The following is an 18,338-nucleotide window of genomic DNA, read 5'->3' on the forward strand; positions in this document are numbered from 1 at the left end:
GAACCTCTCCAGTGATTGTACTGTTTTCCATAACACCAGTGGACCAGAAAATAAGATCTGTAAAAYAGCCAGTGAGATGCTCAACAATGACAAGAGTGGAAGAACACATCTGTAAGAACTGGCTGCTGAGATACCTGTACTCGATTTCTCAAATCTTGAGCCTGCTGGCAGGAAAGGGGTGCATTTCTCTCAAAAKGCTGTCCTGAAACACAGATCTCATAGAATACCACAAACTTCCATTAGCTTCTACCTAGCCTTCCATTAGGAGAGATGAGCAATCCTCTGAAGCTTTTTTCAGTTATTCTACACAGACCCTAGGTAACTTTTAAAGACTAAGTGAGGTTAGCACCAAGGACTTTATATCCTTGATAAAACTATATTTGCTTTTGTTTAACTGCTGGAAATCCATTTTGTTTTCTCTACCAGCTTATAAAGTCACATCAATTTTTATGTCAAAACTTTCTGTACTCATTCAATTCCAACTTCCTTTGACTTAAGTCCAGCAGCTAGCTACTTGTGGCTCTTCTATATAAATAGTGTCTGAGTGTCRTATTTCAACATTTTCACTGCTGACCATGAAGATGAAAGCAAAAGCTGCATAACATATTCATCATGGTACTTTTATTGATGCTGTTGCTATGTGACAAAGTTATGAGTAGGAACAGAGACATTCCAGCTGAAAAGAAAACAGGGAAAAGCACTTGCAAATAGATACAGGATTTTGTTCTCTAATATTTCAAAAATTAGAAGCTGCAACAGGAAGGATGACAGTGCTTCAATACTTGAATATTCATGGTGGTTTGATTGCAAGGTAAGGAGCACATCCTTATGCATCTAATAAAAAAGTGAAGTACTTTTTAAAAAAAAATGGTACAAGCATACAAAAACATCCCTCCCCTCCCCCCCATATAAACTCGTGACTTTCTGGCTCATTGGAATTTATGCATGAATTCACAGAATGGATTGGACTGGAAAGGATCTTAAAGATCATCTATTTCCAAWRYCCTGCTACTAGCAGGACACCTTAGAGTGGACCAGGTTGCCCAAAGCCTCATCCAAACTGGCCTTGCAGACTGCAGATAAAGATTCTGGATTTACGTCCCTGAAATGATCTCCTTTCAAGAGCATGAAAAWGTTAAACAAACCTGACAGTTGGTGCTGAATGGAGGTAGCATTGTGTTTGAGAAATTCTTCATTAAAACTCTCCAAGTTTTTATTAACAAAGATTTTCTGCATTTCTTGAGCTAGGACCTTGCTCACAATTTCTGGGAGGTTACTATGGTCAGATACTAGAARAGGCAAGGCAAGAGGAAGAGAGGCAAAAAAAAAATGCCATTTAAACAATTGTAGAAAACATTGAAACCACAGACATCACKGCTAAAATTCCCAGTTTTAAGATTTGCACACAGAAAGACCAATCTCTGATCAAAATGTGTCAACACAAACACTGCTAATGCATTTACAGATGAAATATTCATAAGGGTGCACTGTCATGTAAACTTTCCATTACAGGTTCACCACACACATTTTTTTCAGTCAGAATCTCCCTCCTGTATTTGCCACTTACTTTCTTAAAACTTAAGGGTTTTCTAGATCCTTAGAACACTAACTTTTCTGTGAAATCTAGCCAAAATGAGTTGTTTGGTCCACCTGGTAGATTAATGGAGGAAGGAGTATAACACAATACRCACAGTACACACTGGGTAGCACAGTTTTCTTTGATATTGCTATGGAAAAAACCCATTTGTTTCTATTTTTTCTTTGCATCAGTTTATGTTTCAAGAGTATACATCACAAAAAATATGTAACTATGTCCTTGTAGAATGTAACTTCTTGTATCTTTATAATTACATATTTCCTACACACATACCAGCTTTAGAGAATTTAATCAAGCACTCATGTAGCCATGGGTTATTACTGTTGATAGCAAAAGCTCTTTTGACAGACTGTAACATTAACAGAAACTTTCCTGTGGAAAGAAGAAAAAACAAGTATTAGGAAACCAAGATTACGAATACAGAACTTCTTCTCTTCATCATCAACTATGGTTTTCTTTAGTAACTCTAGTACAAATATTAAAAGCATCAGTTTCTACACAGAATTAGAAAGAAAGTTTATTTTTCTAKTCAAATTGCTTAATAAAATAGAAGTTCTTGCTGCTCAAATTCTGGCAACACCGCACAGATGCTACCATCTATTTACCTTTGGTTTTCTCTAGATAATTAAAGATCACACCACAAATACCTTTCCACAGTATTTATGGGTATATACTGCAACATACTCTGCTCTCAGGTTTTTTTTTTTTTGTTTAAGGGAGACTAAACAAAAACAGTTTACCCTATTAYGACTAGATATGAAGCAAACCTCAGCTTCAGTGAGGTAAGTATTCATTCCAGATCATTTCCCATTACATTTGGATAACACAGGTTGCACTGAAGGATTAAATTTTTGTAGAGCAAAAATAAAATTAAGCAGTACTTTACCTTTTCTAAAGTATATTTCAAATGCTAATAAATGTGTTTCTATCTCATCTCCAATAAGATTCTTAAGTGGTATAAGGAACTTAATGGCTTCTTCTAATGGATTTTCTACCTGTTTCAATAAAAGGAACAATGAAGTTTACAGCTTAAAATAAATGTCAAATAAAATCCACCAGTGATAGTTTCTGTTATATAGGGCATTTAAATAATCAGAGGTCAAAGGTGAACTGAAGCTAGCTCTCTGAATTAAACTGAACCACAACATTTTTAAACAGTAATATATTTTTACAAGTGTTTACTCATCATTTCATGTTGATAAAGACAGCATCATTGCAAACTCTGGCACTGCTTGTGTACTCATTGTAATTTAGCATTTAGGAAGCAATTAAATATAACCACCTTAGACAAAAAGCTTGAAGTTACTGTGACAAAGGAGGGGTAAGTTCCWTGTGCTAAGAAAAATAGACAAGACTGGCTCATGTCTTCAGACTTTGTGAACTGCAAAAATTTCTGCTACCATTTCCTATTCACTGTATGAAAACCACATTTCTTCAGGCAAAACACATCTTTTTGTTCAGTATCTATTTCAATGAAGTATGGCCTGCTGTCTGGAAAAATCCCTGAAATTTAAGGAAAGTAAAAATATTAACGTAGAACTTGGATTTACTGAGGAAAAGTATCTTTTTTTAGCGTAAAAAGAGGTAGACTACAAAAAGGTACCTCTGCATGCAAAAATCATGTTATAAAAACACCTAGATTATTTTAAGAGAATCTGATAGTAAACTCATCCTACAGGCTTTTTATTATAATTACATGAGCTCAACACGAAAGACAATGCTAACCCTTTCCAGTTTTTCAGGAACCAGCTCTTCCCTGGGTCCACTAGTTTCCTCCTCCTCTTCATCTCGCTTTTTCTTTTGATTTTTTTGCTGTCGTTCTCTTTCTGCATGCTTTCTTTCTTCTTCAAGTTTTGCTTTCTTCTGTGCTCTTCTCTGCTTACTAAGCATTTTCTTCAATTCTTTGGCTGAGAGATTTTCTACAGATTATGGTAACARACAACATATTAACAAAGTATTTAATTCAAAATCATGTTTCTCTCAAACAACTCACACATGTCATTATGCTTCTCCCCATCTCAAAATGGCAAACTTTTACACTAATTTCTGTAAGTACCAACACTACACTGGCCAAAATTGCTGCTGGGTTACTATTTACAGCATAACACAACACTTGATCTTGCATAGTTTCTCTTACATGGCTGTTACAGAAACCTCAGTGATTTCAAAGGTTGGCTACATAAAGGTGTTACATCTGTCACAGGTTTTACCTCAGAAAATGAACAACGGTAATATTGAGTTCTTGTATTGACTGTAGCTCAGCTTGCTTCTAATGCCATCTAGAAGCATTCAGATGGATTTACACTCCATCTGAAAACAGGCTAAACTTCCTGTTTTTCATTGAAGCGTCTGACAATATACAGCCATGATAATCGAATTAATTTCATGCAAATACCATGGGATAACTAAAAGAAAAKGATCAGTTTAGCTGTAATAAAACAGCAACTTCCACTCTATTTACCATGGTGTTTCAGTGAGAATTGAATTTTTGCTACATGTGGCAAGGCACAGAAAAATGAGCTCCCAAGGGACTAACACATCATCATTTTTTGTGGCTATGGCACCATGATCTCTCTGCTCAAGTCATCCACCATTCTGACATAGGGAAGCCAGTGTTTTTTTTTACCCTACCCACACAGTGCCACCTTCTTCCACAGGTTAGCGTCCTGAATCCCAATGAAGAGCAGACAAATGAACTAACATGACTTCTAAGGCACCACCCGCCTTTATATCTATGATATATTGCCATCCTCTGTATATCTTACAGTAAATACAGAAACAAAGTTGGAGAGAAAAAAGATGMCAGTTCAACAGCTCAAATATGCCTCTTTTTATACCTCATACATACACAGGTATAGAAAAACTYACTATTCACCTTTGAATAAAGGTAATATTGCATTTGTGATATTAAGTGGCATTTCTGGTTGAGCTTCCCTTTCTCCCCATGTCAAATATTATTYCCTTTTTGCAAAGAGCCAGACATGAATTTCACTACTTTAGTGAACTGCCACGGCAATTCTGACAGAAGCTACAAATCCACTAAAGGAGAAACAACTATTTATCTTATATTAAAAAGTATTTAAACAATTTGCCATTGAGTCCTCCAATTTCCAAATCACACTCCACTGGCTTCCTAAGAAAGTCTGTTTTCCATTTAATTCTAGTTTTAAATAATTTTCTAAATGTATAAATATTGCTAATACTTYTCCCCATGGAAAAGTTCAAAGACCAAAAGTTTTTTGATCCTCAAGTTATGTGAAAAGTGATAAAACTTAATGCAATAGTAACTATTATTATGATGTAATAAATTAAAATCTTACAATTTAGAACTACTTTAATGCAAAAACTATCCATTGCTTCATAATTCATTAGTTAACAATTTTTATCTAATGGCTGAACCAAAYCTGATTTAAATGTTCTGAAATGCCACTCTTTCCCAAGAAATCCAGCTACAGCTAGGTTCCTTCATGCTCTAGTTCTACTGAGTGATGAGGTGTGAACAGAGAACTACAGCATGTTATCTATGATACCGTTTCAGTTAATGTGACAGAAAAGAGAAAAATTTGTGTTTTATTAACTCTGCAACACATAACTTACTTAATATGCTTTTACACATGCCATAGACATATGAGCCTTCATTAAAGTGTAGATACCTGAATTCACTTCTTGTTCTTTGCTTTCATTGGTAAGAGGATTATCATGGAGCTTCAAGTAGATTTCAATTGCTGATCGAGCAGCCTTGAAGTAGAAGGCATGTTTCCTGAGCACGTCTTCTAATCTCAAAAGGTCAACATAGGCACGAAGAGTCATCTTTCTCATGCAGTACGTGTGGAAGTCAAATTGATCATCTGTTATCTCAAAAAAATGCTTCAAGAAAAAAAAGAACACACTCATACTCATCCTTTACTTAGTCTAATTATTAGATAGAGGTGAATAAAGTTACAACTGACACTATYTATAGGCAATATTTAACAGCTATAGAAATATCTTAATAATACTGACTGTTCAATAGAACCTATTGGTAGGGAAAAATCCRTTAACAAAGCCTATAATGTGATTATTCAAGGACTTGGGCACTCTAAAAGCCATCTGAAATGTGACTATTCTGATTAAAACAATCGTCAAAAGTCAGCATAAAGTTACTATATGAAKAGATGCATAGTTAGGAGACATGGTATATTATACTGAATCCTTTTCACTTCAATAATAGTCTTTCACGTAATAGCTAGAGAAGACATCTTACCTGTTACAATAAACCATCAAGTATTAACCTGCTTTTAAAAGCCATTATACTAGAAGCTTTATATGCTTCTAGCATGCAAAGCTGTGCTGATCACATCAACAAATATCTTTACTGGTGTATAAGAAATACTTATAAGAAATATAAGAAATACTGAGGAAGCAATGGATAGTGTTTGCAACTACTTACCCTTTCTACTTCATGACATTTTTTCAAGGCATCACCGTACTTCCCTAGCCTTTGATAAGCTGCAGCACATTCAGTCTGGAACCACATACACTGCATCTCATTCAGGTTCTCCATAGCAGAAGTTCCTTCCTGAAATAAGTGTCACAATCAGGTTTTGTTATTGTAATTTACCAGCTTTGTCTTTCAGCTATGACTGGAGCAAACAATCAATCCTTCAACTACTTGGAACACACCAGGAAATGACAAACACCCAGTGACTGAGAATAATACTTGTGATATTCTATGCTTGCCCAGATAGAAGGGAATAGATTGAAATGATTAAATTATTTAAAAATTATCTGAAGATTAATGACTCAACAGGTTTTTAATATTAACTCATGCTTGTATGCATAGCTACACTTTGGGGGGCAGAAAAAATACACCATTTAAAAAAATTCCTTAAGTTCGGCAAACCCATATTAGCTCTTTTTTTCTCATGAGGTTAAGTGGCATCCACCAGTCTAAAAACCCACTGCTTTCTCATGTAGTATGAGTAGTTATATGTTTCTTAGAACTTGTTTGTCTACATAAACAGATTTATACTTGATATTTTGACAAGAAAAGAAACCCTAGGACTGAGACTTAGTAGTTTTAAAGCTCTAAACTGAGAATAGGCGAAAAACATTCTRTGTATCATTAATACTAATAATCAGGTTTTCAGAACAGTCTTTACAGCAGAAAAAGGACCCAGTTACACTCAGTTACAACATTTAATTACTGAGGATGAGATTTATCCTGTCTTTCCAGATATCAATGATAAAGTTCTGTCTTTCTTGCTTTAACACTTCTGACAAGCAAACATGATGAGGTCTAGCAAATTTTCAGTCATTCCTAGAAATATCTAGAAAGCTTGAATTCAATTTCAAGTGTTATCTYACYTAAAATTAAAAAGAACGAAGGAGCCTAATTTATGTGCTCYGGGATATGCCACCATACAGTTGTCTTCATGTTCAGTTACATAAATCATATGAAAATCTGGTATTTATGAATCCAAATTTTGTTCAATGTCAGAAATAYAGAATTTAAAGTCCTTAATCCATCTTTTAAGGACAGACTTTGCTTTAACAAAATTTTTGTGTGTAATACTAGCTTGAAGGAATGAAATATTCAAGTCTAAGTTTATTTATCTTAATGCTAAATCATAATGAATACAGCACTCCTGTACATTTAGATCAGTTGTTACTAAATGGAAACAAAGTATCAATCAGAAGGATTTTAAAACACATATCTGGAAGTTTGGCAGTAAAAATACTCGTGGACAACTACCTTTGAAGAACCATTTTTTCCAGTATTTACAAGGTCTACACAGCAGGAGTACTGCATCTATCTCTGGGGGTACCCAGCACAAGAGGGACATGGACCTTCTAGAGCAGATTCAGAAAACGGCCATGAAAAATCCAAAGGCTGGAACATCTGTCCAGGCTGAGAGAGTTGACAAAAGGCTGAGAGAGTTGTGGTTTATCYTGGAGAAGAGCAGGCAGCCTCAAAGGAGACCTTAGAGCAGTCTGCCAAAATATACAGGGAGTTCGTACAACAGACAGGAAGGGACTTTTCACCAGGGTCAGTAGCAATGGCACTAGGAGCCAAAGTTTTAAACCAAAAGAAGGCAGCTTTAGGCTGGACGTGAAGAAAAAAATCTTTACTGTGAGGATGTGGCAATACGCTGGATTGYAGCTGCCCAGGAAAGTTGTGGATGCCTTGTCCCTGGAAGTGYTCACGACTGGGTTGGATGCAGCTTTGAGTAACCTGATTCAGCCAAAGACGTTCATACCCATGGCAGCGGCATTGAACTACTCCATATTTAAAAGGCTCTTTCCAATACCAACCCTTCTATAATTCTATGTAGTTCCTTACCACCAAGTGCAAGATCATTATAATAAAAACAGGTATTAATGAAAGATATTTGACCAAAAGTTATGAGGGAAAAACAAACTACCAAAGCAATATACTTGCCCTTGTGAATTTAGAGCACATCTCCTCTGCATCTTTCACCATATTTGCTCGCAGCATGTATTTAGCACATTTAGAATTAATAAATCTGTCTGCAGTATCTAAAGACTGTGCTTCATCCATCCATTTGGCGGCTTCCTTGATGTTACCTACATGCTGTTAGAGAGAAATTAAATAGTTAAACTTTCAGTAGAAGCCCAATATTGAACAGCTCCTGTAATCTGTATTTGTTACTGGTATTCCTCCTTCAGAACTAAAAGCCAGTGTTATTCACAMTCCCCCCACTCCCAGATCTTTTTCAGAAGTACCATTTGCTGTAAGTTGTCACTGGCTTTGCAACACCCAAATAAAAGGGTCTTCATTTTCTTCCTAACAAGACAGTGACCAAAAAGAAACCCACATGAAAACTGATGCCCGTAACCACTGTTAACTGAAATATTACCCACATATTCACACYAATTTGATGGGTTGATTTTTTTTTAATAAACTAGGTACTCCACATGTCCAAATTCCCTTTTTACCTTGTAAATTTTTGCTTTTAAATAGAATAGTTCTATTAATGTTGGAGTGCTTGCAATTGCAGCATTAATGTAATCCAAGGCCAAAGAACACTGGCCAAGTTTGTCAAAGTGCTGTGCCAGGAAATACCGAACCCAAAGCAGTGTTGTTGGGGGCTCTTTCTCTCCATTTTCTGCAACAAAACGGGAAAGGTTACAATAACCAGTAAGGGTGAAGACCGCATTTGAAAAATGAAGACAAAAACAAAGCTTGGCAAATTCAGCAAATATTCTTGTGATGAATTTATTTACTAGAAAGTATAGTAACAATTTCTTTCAAAAAGTATCAGCACTTCAACAGTTCTTGATAACTTCCATGAACAGTACTAGTATTTAGAGGGTTAATTAATGTAAGACACAGAAACTTACCACATGTACTAAAAAGGTCACAAGTTTTCAAAGAGGCTTCATAACCAGTAACAAGTTCCTGGATTGTAGAAACCTATATATATTAAAAAAATGTGCTCAAGTTATGTTTTATTATCATTTTAATAAAAACTAGACACATTGAAAAGAATACTAAGGTGAATTAAGAAACTATACAAAAATAACTACTGAATTCAGAAAAAAAGTGGCTGTATCTCCACACAGTTTACTTCACCTTGCACAAGATATTTTTGATCATCCATTTTACCTAGTGATGTGGCAGGAAACAGGTTAATCTCAGGCAGTTTATGGCAGAAGATATTCAACTACATAYGTTTAGTATCTTCTTAAGTAAAAGCTTCAAAATGCATCTTAATTTATGCTGTTAACTTTTAAGCATTGAAACTGAGCCAACTAAATAGGTGCTTTGAAAAAGACTGTGCATGAACTTCCCATAACAATGGAGAAACAGCAGAGACTTCTGTGGTTTTCTGGCAGGTTGATCTGTAYTATTTATTATTTCTGTTTTGTTTGAAAGGTACTCTTGCCTAGAATGTAGGTTGCATCTTTTGGAAAAAAAAAACTATACACTGACTGACTTAAGGCTAATTTCTGAAACCAGACCTTGTCAACAATATTGTTTTTTATTCCAAGGTTTAAGACTCAAAATTCACCCATACAGTTTTTAACTCACAGTATACAAGTCTGGCATTTACAGTCAGTACAAACATTAGGATCTGTGCATTTTATGACAACTATTCCAATTCCAGGTCCACGGCTTCCAAATGCTACCTAATATTTCTAAACATTTTATTAAATGCTCAACCTGTTTTGCAGCTTCATTCTAAACATGCCTGCCATATCCAGCAATCAACCAACCAACCTCTTAASATAACAAGAACAGTATTACAGTAAGAAATATGATCTATGTATATGGACCCAAAACACAGAAAGGACTTAAATAAGRTCTGACAGTAAGTGTAGAAGGATCATGGCTACATTCCCCACTAGGTGAAACCTCTAGATGGTAAAAACCTAAAACTTCAATCATTAAAAGTATAATGATCCTACATTTTGAAAGCTGGTTGCAAGAGTAAAACAGAATTGTAGGGAGACCGCAAAATTTTAAATAAGTAYAAATTGACAGTGCATGTATCCACTTCAAGATATACCTTGGGAGAGAAGGCAATAAACCTTGTTCTAGAAGATCATAATACACAACTTGAAGGATATCAGTTTAACCTAATTCAGCAAAATAGGCAAAAATGGTTTCAGAGAGCACAGAGRAAGCAACACGCCCAAGTCGCACACAGCCACTGTAAATATCTCAAAAGTGTAATAAAATATATAAACACACACATTCTGGAAAGCTYTGGGGAAATCTTCTAAGAAATGGGTTTTGGTAGCAAAATCACATAAAATATAATAAAATGTTCCTGGACTTCAAATAACTACACAATGATAAAGGAATGTGAACAAGTCACAAGTAAACGGACAAAGGCAAACAAATTGTTAAGTAACAAATTTTCTCTGGCCTGCCTCAGACTTSGGCTTGCTGAAAGAAATCAACACCCTCAGAAAATATTTGAAGATTCTCCTCTCAAAAAAAAAGTTTAAAAGCAGAAGCACCTGCTTCAGGTAGCAGAGTTGCAGTGTGCATATGCAAGCATGTGTTATTTCCTTGCTGCTTTTCACTACAGTTTCCAAGTATTCCCTAAGTTATCCGCATCTGGCTGCTAGTAACCTCATAATCAGAGAACAGTGTGTAAAGGGAGAAAGACTCTTTCATTTCTTGAACAAGCACATCAAACTCTACATACAAATGTTTCCATTACTGCACACTCTGCAGTATGGCTTTACATCTGGACAAAGAGCATGCTGCCACCAAAAAGAACAGCATCACCATCCCTGAGCCACATGTGCCTGGTCCCTGCTTTGGCTGAGTACCAGTGACTGTATCAGGGTTACAAGAGATTTCCTCCCTGCTCCACCTTGGTGTACTGATGTCCAATTACTGCATCATCAACAGGCACTGGCAGTGGACAAACGTGGGACATGCTCATATGAGGGTCTTCAATCAGCTGACATGAACAGTGGAATCAAATTCTGAATCTTAAGGAGATGGAGGATACCAAGCTATACTCTGTTGTAAAAGATAACAAGTTCTTCCAAATTCGGAAGTCTGCAGTGGTTTTGGCTTTTACAGTTCAAGAAAATACACTGTTATTGTCATTCTGGAAGCTGCTAAGAACAATACATTTGGAAACAAGTATTCAGTGAAAGCAACAGCTAAGAAAACGCAAATCAGAGAGCTGGATTATTGCAGACAAAATTGAGAAAATTACAGTATCTTTTCCCCTTACTTTTTATGCTTATGCTTCAGTCTCTTGGTAGCAATTTAGGAAAATAATTCCAGGTTTGGGTGCTGCTCCAAGGAGGAGCAAACGATCTGGAAATATGAATCCTAATTTGTGTCCACATTAACTGCAAATTTAGTTGCAAAATCTGCCTCTTGAACTTGCTATTATCTGTATTCTAGAGTCATCACTGACATCTTAAAGGCAATAATATTATACCATCTCTAAAAGGTACAGCATTCTTCATAATTCTTTAATTTCTAAAAATGGAGCTGAGGTATCTGGAAGTATCATGATATTGACCACATACTAATTTCAAAAAGAATTATTCTAGGGAAACAGGATGTTTATTCTCTTGCCATTGAGTTGAAAAACATTAAGGTATCACATAAGTGTAGCTGTAGTCATCAATAAATCTCTCRTTTCATTACAGAGACTAAATTAATTCCTGGGGTCACCAGTTTCAGAAGCCTCTTAATTAATCAGATTTTAAACTTCAAACTTTTTCATASGTCACGACCTACATATTTTGTTTCATTATGGAAGAACAATGAGCTAAGCAGCAAGAATCCAAGAAGGAAGAAATGGGCTTTAGCCTTCCTCATTTGCATGAACAAATGAAGTGCTCATTTTTCTTCCTGTACCCTTAAAGATTAAAATTGTACATGCTCATAAAACATTATATATTCTTGTCAAGTGTAGCAATCCTGAAAGCTAAAAAAGCATCTTCCACACYTGGTACTACTTGAAGCAAAGACTCCATGAAAGTCATAATGCTCTCCCATTCCTGTGCAGTTTATTTCCATTGGAAAGGACAGTTTTGTAAGTAAACTTTTGAGTAAATGCCATAAAATAAATAGCTGAGAAATACAAACAGACTGGAATAAATAYAAAGCAGCCATAGCTAAATTTCTTTGTAAATTATAAGTAACAAAATGCAATTCACTTGAACTCCAATTCTGAATTACTTTTGTTCTGTGAGCACTAGTTTGTATTTATCTGACACACTGAGATTTATTTTGTGTCCTCTTTTGTAAGGGACAGCCTAAAGGGAAAATGATTGTTTTCCAGATAAATGTCTGTTGACTAGAATTCTTCTATCATCTTAKGCAGCTATCACAGTGGCACCTATGAGCCATCATGAAATGGAAACCTGCACTGCATACTACGCCATACACCAAGTGACTCCTGCCACAGAAATTTTTCTTCAGACAAAAAGAGGCTATCAAAGCTAAGAACAATAGTATGGGGCTCCAAAAGGCAATGTTAGGGCTATAGTAGCCTAAATTCTAGCTTGATTTTTTTCTATATTCCATGTTGTAATAAGTTGAATGAAATGACAAAKGAATAAAAGTAAGGAGAACAGCAACACAAGGTGAGGGTGGAATACATAATGGAAGATGAACTTAACAGCCTACCACAAAGCAAGGATGCAAATTTTTCAAATAAAAGGCTAAAATTCTCTGAGTTATTTATGGAAGCTAATTTACATTGATTCCATATTGTATTACTACATCATTACTGGTAAAATATTTTGTAATAGACTTCTGTTTCACAGATAACCTTTCAAACACTGATGCAGTATTTCCTTCATTAAAACAACTGTAAGAAAAGTAACTGAATTATTGCAATGTACTATAAAGTARTTAGACTTAAGCTGTGTCAACGGGATTTTCTTTGAAGACTTCAGCTAGTTAATTTATCAGTTACAAACACCACATTCAAGTATTTTTGTTTCATTTGCTTCTATTACACTTCAGTAAGAAGTTACCAGCACTTCCAGTGCAAACAAGTCAAAAGCTATTGTATACAGGTAGTTTGAGAAGCAATCCATACGTTGACATTTGGCTCAGGTTTGAGTCCCGAGGACACATTTAGTATTATCTGCTCTGCTCTCAAAGCCAAATGACCAAAAGGGAGACCTTTGAACACTGGTACTGATATGTAAAGTTTCAAGGTGCACCTACAAAGCTGCCTAAACAAGAAAACACACTACTAATCTGTAGATACAGATGAAACAGTGGTATTAAGCTAAGAAAAATTAGTTATGCATTAGTACAGACAAATCTTCAGGCAAATCCCAGAAATACCCTAAGATTTGTGCTCTAATATGAACTTTTATAAAAAATTTCCCTGTTACAAAATTAATTTGTAGTTACACTACTGATTCAGGCAAGGGGAACATTATCAGGCCTTGAACACCGTCAGCTGTGAAAAGCGCACAAATCAGTGAGAGACATTTAAAACATCGAAATTGTCCATCATCATGCAYCAAATCCATCAGTTCTGGGTATAACCACACATTAGGAGGGCAATGCTTTAGAAAACCACTTTGAATGTTTCCTCCATATGGAATGCCTAATAATCAKATGTACTAAAAGCTAAATATTTGCATCTTATGGGCTGTTTTGGGATTTAAGAGAACTGAAACTTTCTAAAGACCAGCTACGCACAGATCTGTACTGCATCTAGAGTAGTTCCAATTGCTCAGTTACTCTAATGCAAGTAATTTTATTCTCTTTCAAGTACAGTTCTTTGCAGCCTACTCCTAAACAGAAGCCAGTGTCTTTGAGAAGATGCTGCTGCTGTTTCAGATAATAGTCTCACCTATTATAGTCTCACCAGAAAATAGTGTCAARTCTACAAGCTTCTAAATCAGTGTCTCATATTGTACCTTGTTCTTCAAACAGAATTCAATGGATCCTACAAGTTTGAAATCCCCTGAGCTGGAGACATAAGAAAACACATAAGAAAACATTCTTTCCACATAAGAAAACTTTGGCTAATCCTTTTCCTAACCTCCCACAAAGGGCTAGAGCAGAAACATTAGACAACAGTTCCTCAGTTTTCAACAGATGACCTAATGAGGCTTCTCTTAAAAAAAACTTCTGGATATTTATTTGGCAGTAATGAAAGCACACAGGTATTAGAAAAACAGAAATTTCACAAGAGTCTCCCCTACTCAGATTCATCAGCCTCAGAAAGCTCCCAAACAAAAATATAAGAGARGGATGACATGGAAGAATCATTCAAAAGTCATCTAGTATGAGACTGGAAAAAACAGAGAGAAAGTCTGGGTGCTTCTTATTCCCCCCCTACACAACAGACCTTGTTGGAGACATCCTATTCTGAAGTCCATAAAACCTTCAGTTGCAGGAAAAAGACCTGTAACATTCAGGAAGCAAAGCTGCCTTGGTATTACGAAACAATTACCTTCCAAATAGTTGGCAACCTGAAAGTTCAAACACTAACTATTTTGGCACAAGAATCAGATATATCCTCTATGGGCAGGCCCTTCATTTCAGACGCAGCRTTACATGGAGCATTAGCTTCCTAACCTTCAATATGCAGACAATTTTAAAGACAACTGTAGCCATTCCTCAGGAGGGTAATGGGTTGCTGGCAAACTTTTGTCCCTCTTTCAAATTAAGGGAGTAATTTCACAGGAACATCTTCTTATACTGTAAAGCACTTGTACTGCTCTAGCACAAGGATATCTAATGCAGAAGAGCCTAAAAAAGAGAGGGAAAATAGCCAGGCAAGGGGGATACCCTTCATGAACCTGCTCATCTTCCACCTTGAACACCATCAGCTGTGATGGTGGTCTATTGTGCCAGAAAAGATACAGGATGATTCCTTAGACAGATGTTCTCAAATTTGGAATCTGACAATCTGACTCWGATGTCAGGCAGCTTCTTATGATTCAAAGTGTCAAAAAGGATGGTCTTCACCACTGGGCGCTGGATTTCTCAGCTGGTTCTCATGCTCTAGAGCAAGAGAAAGACCGCAGAAACCAACCTGCAAAAGCAGTATTTCTGCATATTGCATTTTCACGTCAGGCAGAATGATGTATACAGGAAAAAACAGCATGTGTTGTCGCCCTTCAAAGAAACTTCACATTACCTGTCCTTGAAAATTGGGATTTCTCTTTGAACAGAGAATTCTTTACAAAAGGATCTTTCCTAAAGAAAACTTGTTTCTTGGAGATAATGCATGGTGCTGACAACACTGGTCCTGCAGGTCATAGAAACTGATTCCAAAGCACTACTTGTTTTTGTCATCAGCAAATCAAACACCTGAGAATCAGATGAATACTTATTTGAAAAACCAACTCCTAAAGATGCAATAATCTGACTTTAACAGCAGAAAAGTATGTCTCACAAATGAATAAATCAATCCCTTGGTTTTCACCTCAAAGTACAAGCAAATTTTGACAGTATCTCCCATCATCAGCATTGCAAATAGTGGTGCTGAACAAACTTTTCTGGTTTCCCGAGTAAGAACAGTACTCTTTTTCAGGAAAATGGAATTTAGTTGGGTTTGTGACACCATTTTTCCAGGACAACAGAAGCAGCATCCATGAGACTTGTCACCCTTATGTCTATTGGAGAAATTGATATATAGCTGTACTTTTCAAAATATCTAACCCCCCTACATCTAGATGATATATCTGGATATCTCTGCATCAACAACTTGAGATATACAGAAACCATTTGCAAATGATTTTGCTATACAGTACCTGATGGAAACTACTGCTGTGCAACTTCAAAACAGTCAGTCCTCATAATCTAGAGAAAATGGGATACCTAGACACTGAATGACTAACAGCCTTTGAACAGCATGGTGCTTTGAACATTGATGGTGCTGTCCTTGTGCCAGAAGACCATGTTGAATTAACAGAAAGTCCTTGTGAAAGATATTCCTAATTTGGTCACAACACAAAGAAACAGCCAGTACATACCCTGAAGCAATAGTCTAAATGCCTCATGGGAAATGGAAAAGCATCAATAGGAACAGTCCACAAAAGTATTATGTCAATATTTGAAGTCTTTGCTACAACAAGATGTTATCTAAGAGAGTGAAAAGAAGGTGCTCACAACATGAAGAAGCRGTATTAACAGACCTTGAAAAATATTTATGAGCTTAGACCAAATAAATTAAGACCAAAAAAAACAGTGCAGCTGCAGGCTCAGAGTTCTGGAGAAGGCCTTTGATGAAAACATTTTAAACAGGGTTTGCAGCTCATCTGTGGTACACAGTTACCAACACCAAACCAAGCCTTTCTTGAGTTGTCTCCAGTTATTAGTCCATTTCTGAGAGTGGTAATCATTCTCACACACACACACAAAGCCAGCCAACTCAACAGAGCTGAAAGCTGAACCCATAAAACAATGAAGATTCCCACTATAATAAGCTGGTTCCTTGTTTTATTTCTGACTCCACACAGTCCACGCCATTCTAAACAGAACCTTCCTCAGAAACAGYTTAGCACTAGAAAAAGCTCTGACACAATGACAGCACAAGCAAGAATGTCTGTCTCCTGTTGCTCACAGAGACACTTTCACAGCCTCCCTGAAAGGGTTACTTCATTGTTTGCAATGAATGAGCCAGACATACATCTCCACAAGGAATTCGTACTCCCTCCTTCAGAAGGGTCCCTAGAGACACTGTGATGAAGGATTCAGGTTCAGACCCATTTAAGCTCTGTCCATGAGGTAAATTTGCAGTCTGAAGCTCCCAGCCTTACAAATGCTGATGCTTAGACATGAACTTTCAGGCCTGCAAAAATGCTTAAGAATGGCAGCAGAGTCACACTTCTGATAATCTCTGGTATCTAGCATGGCCCCATCACATGATTAATGGTATTTCAGCCCAGGGCATTTTGACCATACCCTTCTGGGTGGAAAAGGGAAGCAAGTTTCAAATAAAGAAGCTGCATAAATTCAATTAACCACATGGGGGGAAAAGGGCAGGAGGAAAGARCAGCTACACATTAGAAAAAGTGTTTTATTACACGCTAATGAAGACAAGAAACATCTTCATCTATAGCCAAGAGGTGATTGGCATGAACTGAGATCTGCTTTTCATCCAGGCTAAGAACAAAACATGCCAAACACACGAGCCAGCTGGCACACTTGCACTGCACAAAAGGTCTGAGTTCAGGCTCTTCCAGTGTAATCCACACAGGAAGGTGTTTATGGGCAGCCATCTAAAAAGACTGTATTTTCTCTAACTTACTATAATTTTACATAAATTAATATCTAAGATCACAGCATCTGTAAGCTCAGACCAATAAGCACAGCATATATAAGTTCAGACAAGAATCAAAAAATWTCTGCAGCAAGGCTCAGACTGGTTGATTTTGATTTTTTTATAAAGCAACATTTCTCCAATGTTTTTAAAATGGCCCATCTACCTACTAGGAAACATAAGAGTTATCAGTGTAAAAAGGAAAATGTGTAGGGTATGCAAATGACTGAATATTTCCATTTTTAGTCATGGCAGCTATACACTAACTTACTTGCAATACTTCCTTTGTGTCACTCAACAAGTTTCTGCTCCACAACATTTTATATAGCTGATACAGATTTCCCTCACCCAATGAGGTACGAGCAAGCCCACAGAGAATATTCAAAGAAATCACTCCAATTGTGAAAGCCTGTTTAGCCTCATACAGACAACTTCCATTGCTTACACTTTGATATATGGCTAACATCTGYATACAATAAAATAATCACAAGTAAAAAATATTTTACCACCTCACACCATGAAAATGAAACCAGAAAAACAGGACAACCAACCTTTTATTTAACACAAGTCACCTCAAATTTCTTATWTATCTTTGACATAAACAGATGTCAAGGATGCAGCTTTGCTGGTTTGTGTAACACCCAATGAAAGTGCTGCTTCAAAACTTACGTCAATTCACATTTAGGTACATCYCTATTTTTAAATTTATTTAAATGAGCCATCAATATTCACTTCTGCTTCCCTGAGAAAATAATTTTTAAATGTGTGCATATGCTCATGTTACCCAGGGAAAGACAAAAATCTGTAACTTTCAGTAAAACACACATCCTGTGGTATCATGGTTATCACCAACTGCAGCATTACTAAGTGTGTGGTGGCTAAGCAGACATTTAGTCTGAGGAATTTCACCACAGAGCTACCAGCATATAAGGACTGGCTAACCACAATGCAGTAATTTTGCACTATCATATTTAAAACAGCTGCTGTCCATTGCTGCTAGCACTGCTAACAGC

The 18,338-nt window shown here is 36.5% G+C and overlaps 1 protein-coding gene across 5 annotated transcripts in view; it reads right to left on the reverse strand.

The window, feature by feature from the left end:
• NAA16 (N-alpha-acetyltransferase 16, NatA auxiliary subunit) overlaps nucleotides 1-18,338 on the reverse strand; it is a 64,838-nt gene that overhangs the window by 3,363 nt on the left and 43,137 nt on the right. For 3 of the 5 annotated variants that reach the window (XM_057366323.1, XM_057366324.1, XM_057366325.1), the window contains 9 exons: nucleotides 8,942-9,014; nucleotides 8,537-8,706; nucleotides 8,019-8,171; nucleotides 6,027-6,155; nucleotides 5,251-5,464; nucleotides 3,323-3,516; nucleotides 2,484-2,592; nucleotides 1,871-1,969; nucleotides 1,146-1,289 (listed from right to left, as the gene is read on the reverse strand). In XM_057366323.1, the coding sequence (XP_057222306.1) occupies nucleotides 1,146-1,289; nucleotides 1,871-1,969; nucleotides 2,484-2,592; nucleotides 3,323-3,516; nucleotides 5,251-5,464; nucleotides 6,027-6,155; nucleotides 8,019-8,171; nucleotides 8,537-8,706; nucleotides 8,942-9,014 (1,285 nt within the window). Of the gene's footprint in view, nucleotides 1-1,145; nucleotides 1,290-1,870; nucleotides 1,970-2,483; nucleotides 2,593-3,322; nucleotides 3,517-5,250; nucleotides 5,465-6,026; nucleotides 6,156-8,018; nucleotides 8,172-8,536; nucleotides 8,707-8,941; nucleotides 9,015-18,338 lie in introns of those variants that run through there. The other 2 variants (XR_008965356.1, XM_057366326.1) reach the window with 1 other exon arrangement.

Source organism: Malurus melanocephalus, unplaced genomic scaffold (genome assembly GCF_030028575.1).
Source record: "Malurus melanocephalus ecotype Western Australia unplaced genomic scaffold, MMel_1.1 scaffold_63, whole genome shotgun sequence".
NCBI classification, from domain to species: Eukaryota; Metazoa; Chordata; class Aves; order Passeriformes; family Maluridae; genus Malurus; species Malurus melanocephalus.